At 49.3% G+C, this 13,336-nt stretch overlaps 1 protein-coding gene across 17 annotated transcripts in view; it reads right to left on the bottom strand.

The window, feature by feature from the left end:
• Window positions 1-2,474: 2,474 nt before the first annotated feature.
• LOC116962264 overlaps window positions 2,475-13,336 on the bottom strand; it is a 38,263-nt gene continuing 27,401 nt past the window's right edge. For 3 of the 17 annotated variants that reach the window (XR_006165079.1, XR_004407460.2, XR_004407462.2), the window contains 6 exons: window positions 10,253-12,882; window positions 8,753-8,862; window positions 7,346-7,680; window positions 5,335-5,452; window positions 4,236-4,648; window positions 2,475-3,848 (listed from right to left, as the gene is read on the bottom strand). Coding sequence is in view for 1 of the 17 variants with exons in the window: in XM_032995528.2 (XP_032851419.2) it covers window positions 11,718-11,832; window positions 12,751-12,882; window positions 13,167-13,295 (376 nt within the window). In the remaining 16 variants the exon portion in view is untranslated. Of the gene's footprint in view, window positions 3,849-4,235; window positions 4,652-5,334; window positions 5,453-7,345; window positions 7,681-8,752; window positions 8,863-9,975; window positions 10,042-10,252; window positions 12,883-13,166; window positions 13,296-13,336 lie in introns of those variants that run through there. The other 14 variants (XR_004407465.2, XR_004407468.2, XR_004407475.2 and 11 more) reach the window with 14 other exon arrangements.

The raw sequence follows: 13,336 nt of genomic DNA, 5'->3' as shown, positions 1-13,336 counted from the left end.
ATGTTTTTTTTTATTCATACTTTTGTCTGTGGAATAACTGGGAGCAAATTGCTTTTTCCTTTCCTAGTCCAAATTATTCAGAGAATTTTTCTGCTGATTTTTGTTATTCTCCCTTCTGAGAGCATTTGCTCTCAAAGATGGCCCGCTTAGCTCTGAATGGAAAGCAAATGTTGCCTTCACCTTCAGTGAACTTTGAAGCAATTGATTTTTACCAGCATAAAAGAAGAGCTGAGAAGTGACAGCTCGTGGGCTTTGCGGAGGATGAATTTTGCCATTTCACAACTGTCCGTGCGGGAGAATGCAGGCGTCCCAGAAGAAAGATGACAGATGCTCTTTCCACTCATCCCTGCTCAGCCACCAACCCTGTCCTCTCTCACACGTGGGGTCCCTGGGCCGCCAGCTTCTCTGCAGCCGCCGTGCCGATGCTTTAAGCAACCCGTAATAAGGAGGACTCCAAGGAAAATTATTCTTGCTAGCTTTTGTCTGGTAATCTGAGGTCAAGAAAACAAACTGCTTCCTCTCTGCTCTCTCCAGCGCTGTGGCAAGAAATGCAGCCAAGCTCCGGCACCGAGAATAAAGGCGGAGTTGGCACAAACACAGGAGCTTCTTAAATGAGTTTGCCATTAGCCAGAAGGGCTGCAAATTGAAGGGAAGATAAGCCCCTTAGCATTTCCCTTCTTTAATCCAAGCCTCGTAAAAGCAGAGATGACTTCCTATTCAGTGGGCTTTATACTGAGGCAGGTATTTCATTTACCCAAAAAAACCCTGGATCGGATAAATTATTAATGTTATTTATAAAGGCAATTCTGCCATTCAGCAACTTCTTTTGGATCCCTATGCTTAATCTCACTGCTTAGCATAAGATACACTCCAGTTAAAAGGCAAAATCACATTCCCTTACAAGGCCTGCAAAATAAGAGTGCCGAGGTGCCTGAAAAAGGGTTGTAGTTTAAATTCCACTATAAAGACTAATACATTTATCAGTGGCAAACACAAGCCCTGATTTCCACTTGCTTGTACCCTCCCTGTGTGCTGGACGGGGCCTCACTCACATGCGTCAAGAGCCGTCAAAGCTACTCAGCAAGAACGACGGAGATGCAAAACAGCCAGTGCTTTCCCAGTCCGTGTGAGGCTGGCTGGTGGCTGGGTGGAGCCGTATGGTGAGACAGCAAGTAACCCTGACCCCTCCTGTAGCGTGTCCTTCAGCGTGTGTCCTGCTCTGGGACACCCACAGCCAGGACCTCGGCTTCTGCAGGCTGAGCCCCTCACCCATCCCACGGATCAGGGTGTTCTCGAGGGCGGAGACGCCAGCCGAAATATCCAAGCGTCTCACCGAGCGCGGGCATGGGCTCCCGCGGTCGGGCAACGGAGTCGGGATGCTCGGAGACCCAAAACAGGTCCTCAGAGATCCCGGGAGAGCTGCCGCCACGGTGGCACCGCAGATCTTGGCCCCAGCAAAACCGGCCCGGCACGTAACCACGAGGAGCCATGGAACAAACACGAGAAGCTGGCAGTCCCAGTGCCCCGCCAGCATCGCCACTGCTGCTGCGGCGGTGGGACGCGATGGACTGGTTCCCACGGCGGAGTGCCAGCATTGACAGGTAAAGCAGCACCCCTCCCGGCACCGGGGTGGCATTTCGGGGTTAAATACCCACACTGAGGAAAAGGAGAGCCAACATCTCCTAAAAAAGATGTCCTCAAGCCTCTAGGAGGGGAAACGATGGCTCCTCGCTCCCACATCAGGACCACAGGTGGAGTTCACTAACAGGCACCTCCCCTGCGGCCCCACGTACACCCTGGAAGTTGTCGCAGCAGCTGTAAACCATCCCCCCAGGTTTGAGGGCAACGCACGTGTTGCATGCCAGGGAATGGCAGTGCACGGGAATTGCACGGAGGTTTGGAGCACTTCTCACCAAGCGTTTTCTCCATGCAATATGTATGTTCCCTGAAACCATTTTTTCAGCATTTTCCTCTCCAAAGGCTGCACGACGAACTGTTTAATTGAGCAGCCAGCGCTGGCCGATGTTTTGTTTCAGCATGATTTGAACCCAGGCAAAGTATTTTTGTTTGCTAAATTCACTCAACCTTTTCACAGTAGGGTTGCGACAGCAACGTGTATTTTTCATGGACGGCGTCGCCCTGAGGGGAGAAGCACACGGGAGGCTCAGGATCCGTTTTTTCTCCTGGGCTGGGTGCTGGGGACGAGCGGCAGCTCACGGGTAGCAGCATGGTTTGCCTTTGATCAGCCACGAGCAGGGAGGGCTCCTGCAGCTGCGCTTGAAGCTGGAGATGTCTAAGCTATGGGCACCGCAGAGAAGCACACTTTTATGTCAAAACGACTTATAATAAGATTTTAAGTTTGTTCAGGGAGCTGGAATGAAATATTTAAACACAGCATCACAGTAGCATTTTATTCTCATGAAAATGCTGAAATGCCATTTGCAAATCAGAAATGTTTTAAAATTTGCTTTGAAATAGCAGAAATTTTATGCAACTGTTTTGGTTTTTTCTTTCCAGGAAGAAACAAATGGGGGGAAAAAAGCTGAGCTATTGGCCATTTCCTCACAAATGAGATGTCTGCTTTTCAGTCTGTTTTGGTGAGTCTGTTTGGAGCCATCATTCCCAGTTGGAGCAGGGAGAATCAGCCTCAAGAGCAGCCTACGTTGTTGCATCCAGCATTCAAATTACATTATCTTTGTTGCTTCCCACTGACGACAAGACATTTAGGTTGGAGAACTCCACTGGGCATTAAAGCTGCTCTGAAGGGTTTGCATGATTTGAAATAAATGTCATAAAAGAAAAAGCAAGTTCTTGTATAAAGACACAGCTGTCCTACTTTTTTTTTATTGTTATTATTGGGGTAGTTTTCACGTTGTTTAAGTACAGTTTATTCAGCTGCAGTTCTTAATTTCCCTATGCATGTATTATATCTTGTTAAACACAAGAATCCAACTTGCTTCAGTCCCTCCTCAGGATTTGAATAGTTTCTTGTCCACCTCCTTGCTGTTCCCGAGCACCGCACAGCTCTGGGCAGGTAGCCCAGAGCCACCCAGGCATTTTGGTGTCTGGGTCTGGGTAGTGTTCGGGCCATACCAAAATTCAGTCACTGCAGAGGTGAGCTTAGCTGTTTTCAATGGGAAAAGCAGTTCTTTAGACAGTTCTGGCCAAATTTGGCATTTGATGTTCACATTGGTATCAAGAAAGGGTTACTCTGTAATAGTGACCAAAATATACTTGAATTCGGAATCTTAGCAGGATCAAAAAGCCCCAAATCCCTTAAGATGATGCCTGACTTTAAAAAAGGACCTTCTGATTTGTTCATAGTGGTTTTTAATACAAAATTCAAAGAATTGTAAGGATAAAAATTGGCAAGCAGCATAAAAAAAACTGCTTAAAAATAACACATGGAAGTGTCAGAAGAAATGTGTATCATTTATACAAAACACAAAGGATCCAAAAGAGCTGATATGGTTGAAAAGAGGAGAGGAGTAGGCATAAGAAAAATCCTTCCAAACTGAAGGTTGGTCTGAACAGAGTGTGTAGACAGAAACATGTCTCGGCCAGTTAAATGCACAATGGTAATGCCAGGCTAGTACAAGATTTTAAGGCACAAAAGGCAGCTTCCTCAGTAGCCGGCATGGGTAGGACAGACCTGGGAATTTTCTAGTCCCCAACTCCAGGGGAAGATATGGTGGTCCTAGGGCTTCTCTTCAGATCAGGCCGTCCTGTACATAAGCAACATTTAGGAAGCCAGCAGATCTCCAGCCTGCAAACATCGCTCTTCCAAGTCCTCCCTGAGATTTGAGCCAAACGAGCCGTGGTGAAGTCTCTCACAAGTTGCAGAGGCGCTGTAAAATAAGACAAAATCAGCCTCTTTTAGCGACGCGGTAATCAGGAGCTCACGCTGCCTCCAGCTGATCCCGATTTCCCCATTAGCTCACCAGCTCCCCGACGTTTCAGGCGCTGCTTTCCTGCCGATGGTGAAGCCCTCGCAGCCCTTCCCAGCACCTCAACCTGCACCAGCCCCTCCTGCCGCTCGGCGCAGAGCCCGCCTGCACACACCTATCCCCCAGGCAAGGAAACCCCGCTGCAATTTCGTGCGCCCTAAAAGCATACCCTAACCAACGACCCCTCCCACCGTACGGGTGGAACAGCACTTAAAACGGAGCGGGGCCTGGAAACCTCCCCACAACTGGGGGCCTGTTAGCTTTTGGCCACGCGTCTCCCTCCCTCACCTGCTTCTTGCTGCTACAAACAGGGCGGCAAAACCCCTGTGATCATCATGCGGGTGATGAGAGGAAATTGCATTGCTGAAGCACTTGGTGGCTGCAGCCGCGCTTCAGCTCTTGACTTGCCTCCTGGTAAGCTGCCAGAGAGAGGGAAGTGGAGGCATAAAATGAATCGCAGACGAGATTGCAGGTAATTATGTTTCTTAAGCTGTTAACAGGATTGGCCATTTGATAAATGAGAGGATTTGGGAATGTTTTGTCACTGACAAGCCATTGTGAGATCCGAGTGGAAATGGGAGCGTTTCTCTTCCGTAGCGCGAACAAGAAGGAAATTCTCCTGGGATGCTTATACACCGTGAAATTCATCTGAAATCTGGATGCCGATGCATGGAGGCAAAAGGACAAATATAGGAATCCTTCTGCTGAGAAAAAAAAAAAAAAAAAGAGCCAGGTCTCTTACATATGCAATTAATTTGGTTTTGGTGCCCCTCTGGTGTCCCCAGAGGCTTCTGTTCTTTTACGGTGCCTCCCCATCCCTGAATATGGTTTTTGGTGACACAGGGGCCCCTCAGATCCCTCCATCTGCTTTTCAGTGCTCTGAATCCCTCTGTCTCCCCTCCGGATCCCTCAACCTCTCGGCTTGCTTCTGTGGTTTATCCTTCTACTCCAACAGAGTCCCTCAGGGTGGTTTTAGGTACCCCTGGAGACCCTCCGCTTCTTTTCCAGTGCCCTCAAAGGCCTCACTGTGCCTTTTGGGATGCCCCAGAACTTTCCGTCTGCCTTTTGGTGCCTCCCCCCCACCCCTGGAAATCTGTGTGCTTTGGTGCCCTCAGGACTATCAGTGAGGCAAGGGCAGGACCCACCGTCTGACAGCCACCTGCATGGGAACAGGTCACAGGGACGCATCTTTTTAAGCCATTTGCCAATGAATTGGTCTGAAGCAGAAAGGCAGGATGAGAGCTAGACCTGCTCCCGGGAGGAGAACCAGGACTCAACCCAGGGACAGTGCATGAGGCTGCTCTGGTGTGAAGAGTTTTGCTCTGCAGCAAGGGAAGGTGGTGTCAGCGAAGTGAATTTCTCAGTTTAAAGTCGTGTTAAAAATCACCTCAGCTGTCAGCACGCTGTGGCCAGTGGCTCCGGGCATCTCCTGTGGATGCGGTCCCCTCTGCTGTGACCCCCCTGGAGCCTACATCCTGCCCGGTACAGATCCCACTTTCACAGCACTGGAGGTCAGAAAAAGCAGTAAGCAAAGAAAAAAAAAAAAAAAAAAACAAAAAAAAAAAAACACAACTCCCTTGTGCTGCTTTCTGGGGCAGCCTCCCCCAGCCAGGGCAGGTTCTTTGCAGGACCGGAGCCTGAGGCAGCCTCTGTTTGTGTGCACAAGCAAAGGAGGAGGGGAAGGCTCTCCCAAATCTCCATCACAGCTTTTCACTCCTTTGCTTTACCTGGATGTTAGCAGCCAAAACCAGTTAGTTGTAGCGCTTCGGTTTCCCTGCAGTTATTAGCATGGAAGGGTTGCTGGAAAGAAACTGGTGCCCCGCAAATCTCATTTTTCCAGCAAAGCTTGGTGAATGGGCGGAGGAGACACAGTCCTTGTTTCAGTCCCGAGAGCAGGCTGGAGCAAAGGCTGGCTGCCCAAGGAAGAAAAGCAGGATGGGGGCAACAAATCTGTTTTGTTTTCTTTGCAGCACACCCTGCACTGGGCAAGCGATCGCAGAAATTCATCCAGACAGCCTGGACATGCACACAGCCCCAACTTCTCCCCAGAGACAGGATGGGCAGCCACCTCTCCGGCGCCTCTACCTGGGGAAGAAGCTTCTGTGGCCCTGCCTGGCATTCCCAGCAGGAGCTGGCTGCCTGGCCCTGAGGAGGTAGGTAAAGCAGCAGCTGCCTCTCTGGGAGATTTAAGTAGTAGGAGACACAAGTAAGTTCCTGCAGTTTTATATTTGAGCTCTTCTCAACAGCAAAGGGATGATTCAGCCTGAACAGACATATCGGGTAGGAAGAAGCGACATGTTTTGACCTCAGCTGCATTAGCTGGTAGCAGCATCCTGGAAGGACACAGCCTTGGTGGTTCTGCCCTGGTGTCAGCTCCCCAAACAGAGCAATGTCCTGCCCGTGAGTCATGCTGCAACCAGCCAGTTTCTGTACCAAGTGCAAACAACTCCCAGAATTGCACAGGGATTCCCTTGGGGGATATAGGTTTGGTCTGTTCATACACTCTGCTCCAGCACCCAAGGCTCTTAGGAACAGCAGTCGCTGCAGAGACTGCGTTGTGTGGAGGCAGAAAACCTGAGCAGCATTTTTATCCTCACACAACTCAGGCTGCAGAGTGAGGTCTTGCAGCCACTGTCACCCCCTGCCTTGGTCACTCTGGATGGGCCTTGCTCCATCCTGGACACTTCTCTGGTGGGGCCTGCCCCCCACCCACATCGGCACTTACGCTTCATCTCACTACCCAGTAAAGGAAATCGTTCTAGAGACTTTCTTAAAGGCTTCCATACAAAAGGAAGTATTTTTTTGAGACTTCTCTTGAAGAGTAACAAGATGAAACTTAAGTGCAGAGGTGGGCAAGACCAACTAGAGTGGCAGATGCTGTCAGACTTTGCTCCCCAGCCTATATGAATAGTGTGGGCACAAAAAAGCCACTCAGGTTTTCTGCCCTCACTCAGTTCAATCTCTGCAGTGATCACTGTTCAACTGCCAATTAAATTGGGATGTCCTTGCCTTTCCAGGTGCCCTAAAATCCTCCCCCTGAATAAACACTTTCTACTCTCTGTTTAATGGCAATGTTTATGAAGCACGTTGGAACAAGGACTTCATCAGCTTGAGCTGTGTTTGCTGGGCCCTTGCTGAAACGCAGTAAAGAGCAAGCTGGGCTGAAGGGAGGATCTGTGAAGGCAGAGAAACAGCCCCTTCTGGCACTTACTCACTGCAAGGAAATAAGAGCCGCCGCAGCAAGACAGCCACGGCTGTTGGCTGCCCCCTTCTAGCTCCAACATCACAGCAAGTTCTTTCTGATGTGGGACAAGCTGAGGATGAGGAGCAGGGCAAGGTCTGCTCCAGAGATCTGTTACCAGGCATTAACTAAACACGTTGAATAAACCAAAAGTCACCTTGTCTCAGCTGTGGCTTGTTCTACTTTTTATTTCCAAGAGCAAAACCGACCCAGCATGTTGCTATAACGCTCGATTCCTGCTCAGCACTTCCTGTGGCGTGGCTCCCCGGCAAGGGCTGCAGAGAGCTGGCAAACACAGGCCCTTTCCTCTGGTGGCAGCTCCTTAAGGGGTAAATGAAGGCACACTCCAGTTTCTGCTCCTTCAGACAGGGTCTCTGGAAAACAAGGTCACTTACTCTTTGCAGCTTAAGCTGAAGTCTGAAATGGTGGCCCCAAGCAGCTGGTGGAAGGCTGGCAAGAGGTGAAATAGCAGTTATTCTTAGTAATGACTACCTAGGAAAAAAAAACAAAAACAAAAACAAAACAAAAACAACAGAAATATCAGTAATAGAAACTCCAGACACTTTACAAATATGGCTCAAACCCCTGTTTTCACCCAAGCAGGGGCAGGTGTGCAGATGTGCACACTGGATTTGTGCCCCCTTGCTCCAGCAGCCCAGCCAAGCCCCAGGGCTTCACTTCTCCACACACAGCAGGAGCTAGAGCTTCAGTCACAGCTAGGCAAGGCAAAATCTCTCCCAAATCTCATCCAAAAGCACAGGACAGCCACAGGAACACAACTGCCATCTTGAGTGGGTTGTAGTTCAAGCACAGAGATGCTTGTTCTTGCCAGCACATTTATGAAAGGAAGATGGTTTGCCAACCCGTTCCTGGGCTAGATGGATGAGAACGACTTCCCAAAGGGCTGACCCACAGTGACAGCCTTTGCCATCTATAAAACCCTTGCCAGACATGCGAACTGGAATGATCAGAAAAAGCTTTTATCTGCAACTAAGAGCATCTGACAAGGGAAGTCCAAGCCAGCTGCTACCTTTAGTCCCAGCCAGCCCTACAAGACATGCCCACAGGCAACCCCAGCCCCACAAAGACAATCCCAGCCCAGAAGCCAACTACCAGCTGGCTCCAAACAGCCCCAGCTCAGCAGCTGACCCCCTGGAGGGCAGCCCACCTGCAGCCCTCATACCCCTTGGCCTTCCGGGTGCTCTCCAGACAGGGACTGGGGAACAAACTCTTCAGCTCAGATTTAGCCATGCTCCTGCCTGTTTGACCCATATCAGCCTTTCTTGTGGGGAGAGCACGGTCCAGCTTCTGCCTCTGCAGTGCAGAACTCTCTGCTTTCACTGCAGAGCCCTGAAAACAGCCCACCACGACCACCACCTCAGTGATGGAGGGCCTTGCAGAAGTGTCTGGGATCACCGTGCCTCTGGTTAGCAGGAAGGGATCCTCTCCAGGTTCCCCTGCCTGGACCTTCTGGGCACAACCAACCTACCAGGAATGGGGTACACAGGCCCCCAAAGCCTCCTTGGGCTTTAGCTTTGGTCACTCACCACTTCAGGACACTTACCCAACACATCCTCCCGCATCCACATCCTTCCTTGCTCCCCATATTGTCAGGGCTGCACTCCTCACCAGGGATTTCTGACGCTTCACTGCAGCAAAACAGCATGGCCTCTGCTGAAAGAAAAGCTCCTTGTGAGTAAATGAGGGTACAATCAGACCAATACCGGTCTCTCTAACACCCAAAGTCCCACATCAGTCTCCTGCCCTGCAAACTCCAACTTAACAAATGCTGTTTGGGAACTGGCTCACTGCTGAGGAAGAGCCCGAAATTCCAGCAGCTTCCCAAATGCCCTGCCTGACAGGGAACAGCACGCACCACGTCCCATCTGGTGACACACTTCTTGTGCCCTGTGCAGAGTTGCACGGCCACCATGCACCCTGCCCCACAGACCCAGGGACCCCAAACCATCCCCACACCAGGACAGGAACAGGCACGGGCTCTGTCTCTCCTCTTTCCTCCAGAAGCCACGGACAGGGGGATTTTTGTGCAGGGCCAACAGCAGCAGCACATCTCAGCCCTCGTACAGGGATCCTCCCCCAGCTATCAGGACCCTCATGCCCACAGGCACCCCACTTCCAGACACCCTCTGTGGGGTCTCCGCACACCAGGGTGGGGGACAGGCTCTGGGTGCTGCAGAGCTCAGCCCCAGCAACCAGTTCTCCCACTCCAGTGCAGTGCTGCCCATTCTCATCTCAGGAACCAGACCGATGGCCCTTTTGGAGAAGGGGCTGATGCTGCTGGTACAAGCACTCTCGGTCTCATCCACCCTCCTCTCTGCCACGTATCCCTGCAATCCAAAAATGCCCACAGACCCTAACAGAGGACCAAGCAATCACACACGGAGGAATGAAACTCCCCACCTCCTGAGTCAAGCTGGGAAGAGTAACACACCAGCAATCTCTTACTACAGCCCCCACACTCTGCACCAGCTCTTTTGAAGCATGCTGAGGAGACCAGGCACCTCCGCAGCACCTGGAGAAAAAGGTGAGGGGGCCAAAGACCCTCAGCCAGGGAGAGCATGCCTCCTCACACCACAGCACAGGATGCAAAAGCCCTTGAGGCTCTCCTCCATCCTGGCAGCCATGGGCAAGAGCCTGTGGCAAGGCAGAGGGACGTCTGCCCCTGGGAATAGAGAAGCTGCTCCAGCTCCAAGGGAAGATACTTAAAATTACTGCAGTTTCCAGAGACAGAAAGAAAAGAACCAGCATGGCTACCCAATGTTGTACCTGCTCGAGGGGCAGTAGGATCTCAGGATCTCGACTGATGTGAGAAAAGGAGCCAGACAGCAAGGCCTTAAAAGGGAGACCATGCAGTGTTATGAGCTCATTTTTCACAGAGGAGGAAGAGACAGTACAGTAAAACTTGCTTCTAACAACATATAAGAAGAAATACAGGGGCTTGAAAGTGTGCAGGACAGACTTACAGACATCTGTGCTAGTCGTTAGTCTGCGCTCTTTGCCTTCAGGAGATTGTTCCCCAAAAAGAAGGAAAACCACCCCTCACCTGTAGCTCTTCCACCTGCTCCAGGGGCACAGCAGCACTCAGCCAGCCCAGCTCTTCCCCCAGCAGCCCTGGCACAATCACAAACTCGGCTCGAGGATGTGGCTGCTGCCTCCAGCCCTCGGCTGTCATCCTTCGCCTCTCCTCATCCACAGCACTGCTGGCTCCGTCCTCCTGGAGAAATCACATGCTCACTTTCTACTCTTTTTTGGTAAAACAGATGTAGAATAAAATAGAGCACTGAAATTAAAAAAAAAAACTTTTTTTCCCACCTCCACATCTACCAACATTTCAGCCAATCTAGTTTGGTGCTGGCAACCTCCAATCTCTTTTAATTATCCTTGTGGTTCTGTTTATATATGTGAGTTCCCTTGCTTGGGAAGTGGTTAGTTCAAGATTTGTGGTGTGTCTTTCCGTAGAAAGACCTGTAAGTAACCTCACTAATCTATTTATATTTTCTTTTTTTAAGCTGCTGTTCAGGTTAAGCTCCATATAGCTATCAGAACTGGGCACTAAGATTAAAGAAGGACTGTGTTTCTGAATGCTCACAAAGAGAAAATGGAGTAATTTAAAGTATTTTTTAAATTTCAAGTGACTTTTGATGCTCCCTGAAGCTTTCCATGTGGCTTTCAGTACTGACCAGAGCCCTCTGTTCGGCCTTCAGTGCATCCCTCAGAGGCTTCTGCATGCACTATGGTTTTCAAAACTTGTGCATGAATGTTTTTATGCCCCATGGAAAATGTCATATTCATGCACGGGGAGGCTCTGTAGGTACCTAGACCAATGTCTGGAGTGTTTCGGCTCCCCTAACCATATGACAACAGCAGCACAGAGAGATGCTTACGGGCACAGCACAAATCAGCCTAGTCAAAACGTACAACTCTTCCCTCTGTGCTCCCTATCCTGAGCTCTGCATATTCTCACTCCTCCACCATAATAATGTGTGCCCATCTGCAAAAAGTGTCTTAAGGCTCCATTGCCTGCTAACAACCACAACCCCTGTATGACAGATGAACCAGAAAGCAATAAGGAGGTTTTACGTTCATAGAAAGAAGTAGTCCCAGCAAACAGTGCTGGAAGCAGCAGCAAAACCTCTCTGCTGGAGGAAGGCTTGGCACAGGCAGCGCGTCTAGTACACCATCTCTCTTCCAAACACTAGTCCTGTTCTTCAGCCAAGACTGGAAAGGACAGGATGGTCCATATCTTCAGTACCCCAGCACTTGACAGAATAACTGAGACTTTCCAGTTAATCTAGTGGAAAGAGTTTTGAAACAACTTGAAGGAAGCAACATGAATATGCAGCAAATATAGTCAAAACCTGCTGTCTATTGAAATGGCTCATTAATACTGCACAGACAAAGCAAATGACTGATGCTTACCGCAGAGTTACCAGTGAACATATCTGTGCTCGGATTATCGAAGCAGTGCAGAATATTTCACCCCATATGGTTTGCCTGAAGAGGCTGTTTCAGATAATGGTTCTCATGTTGTTTCCATGGAATTTCAATATTCCCCGGAAGACACTCGCTGGAGCACTCCAGAGCAACCTTGTGTCATTTGGTGCTGCGTGAACTCGCAGAATGCTGGGTACTTACAATTAAAAGCGGATTACAGGCAAATAATAATGAAGTTCAAATTTGAAAAAAAGGGAGCGTGAAATGTTTTCACTGGAATCAGGTTAGTAAACCTAACTTTCAACATAATTTTTTTAATGGAAAGTGTCACTCACAAAATAATTTTATGTACATGGATAAAATTAATCAAAATCACTGGAAGAAAAGTAGCGCAAGATTAAGTATCCACAAAATGTGCCTAGGCACCAGAGATCTCTTGGCAGGAAGGATGGAAGGAAAGAACTGGGACTCATGCTCCATCTGCTAATAATGAAAATGAAGAGATACAGTGGTGCGAGTACAAGAGAAAGGTTCACTAAGGAAAAGCCCTTCAGATTGAAAGTGCTGTAACTGTAGTTATGAGAAAAGAAAACCACTGGGCTTTAAGGTACAAAGAACACAAAAACCCTCCTACTCAGACAAATCAAAAGGCCATGAACTCTCTCTGCTCACATCTTGTGACCTGTAGTGGGTGCTATAGAAAAACCTTACAGCATAGGATAAACATATTCTTTCCCTGGATCATCTTCTGAATTGTCAGTTAATAGCCTACAGTCACTGAAACTTACAGTCCAAAGAAAACACATGTGAGGAGAGGGAGAGGATACAGCACCACAGCAGGGCTTTGTTAGTCCATGTAGGTGTAACTGCATGCATGTATCTCTACATGCTTGTATTCTGCATGTTTACCTGACTATATACTCCATCCAGAGACAGCATAGTGGTGTGAGAACAAGAGAGAACAGCTCTGGCAGAGGAATGTGGATCTCTGACATATGGTGATGAAGCACAATGTATACGAGAGTCTGGAGAGCATGAACAGCTTTTGAAAGAGAGGGCAGATTTTCCACCTGAATTTATAAACCCCTCTTTTAGTGCTTGCCTTACCTCTGGCCCTGCTGATGTATCAGGATGCCTCTCCAGATGGAAGGAGCCCTGCGTGGACTGAGCTCTTCCCCAGGTACTGCTTCTGAAGAAGACAGCATTCTGGTATCCTCATCCCCTTCAGTGGCCTGGTGTCTACAAAAAAATGAGGTTACTGATAAGAGCACGGTGTTGTCATCCTTCATAAAGACCTTAAGTAGACCGAGTCCGAACGCACACGCTGTGCTTGTTGCTCCATGTATTTGCTGTCAGACCTGCACAGGAGGCGCTGCATGCTGCTGGGCTCTATTCCACATTTTTAACAGGCAACACGCTTGAGTGAGCGCCCATCTTTCCACCTCTATCCCATAGACCTTTCCTGGCCCCACCTGAGCCTGTCCAGCTACATTTGCATCTCCTCCTACCTTACATCTGTTTACCTTCTAAGTCCCCCCACATGCCTTGCTCCTGAGGTCTGCCAGCGCGTACCAGCTCCTCGGCTCTGCACTGCAGGTAAAATCTTGCTCACGTCTGAAGCCAGGAGTGGTGCTTGTTGTTGGACAAGGTCTCTGTGGAATACATAACTGAATGCTGGCAAGTCTCAGCTGAA

The sequence above is a fragment of the Tyto alba genome, unplaced genomic scaffold, assembly GCF_018691265.1.
Source record: "Tyto alba isolate M040663 unplaced genomic scaffold, T.alba_DEE_v4.0 Super-Scaffold_17, whole genome shotgun sequence".
In the NCBI taxonomy this organism is placed as follows: Eukaryota; Metazoa; Chordata; class Aves; order Strigiformes; family Tytonidae; genus Tyto; species Tyto alba.
The sequence above is the reverse complement of the archived record's forward strand: the minus strand, read 5'-3'. Positions and strand labels throughout refer to the sequence as shown.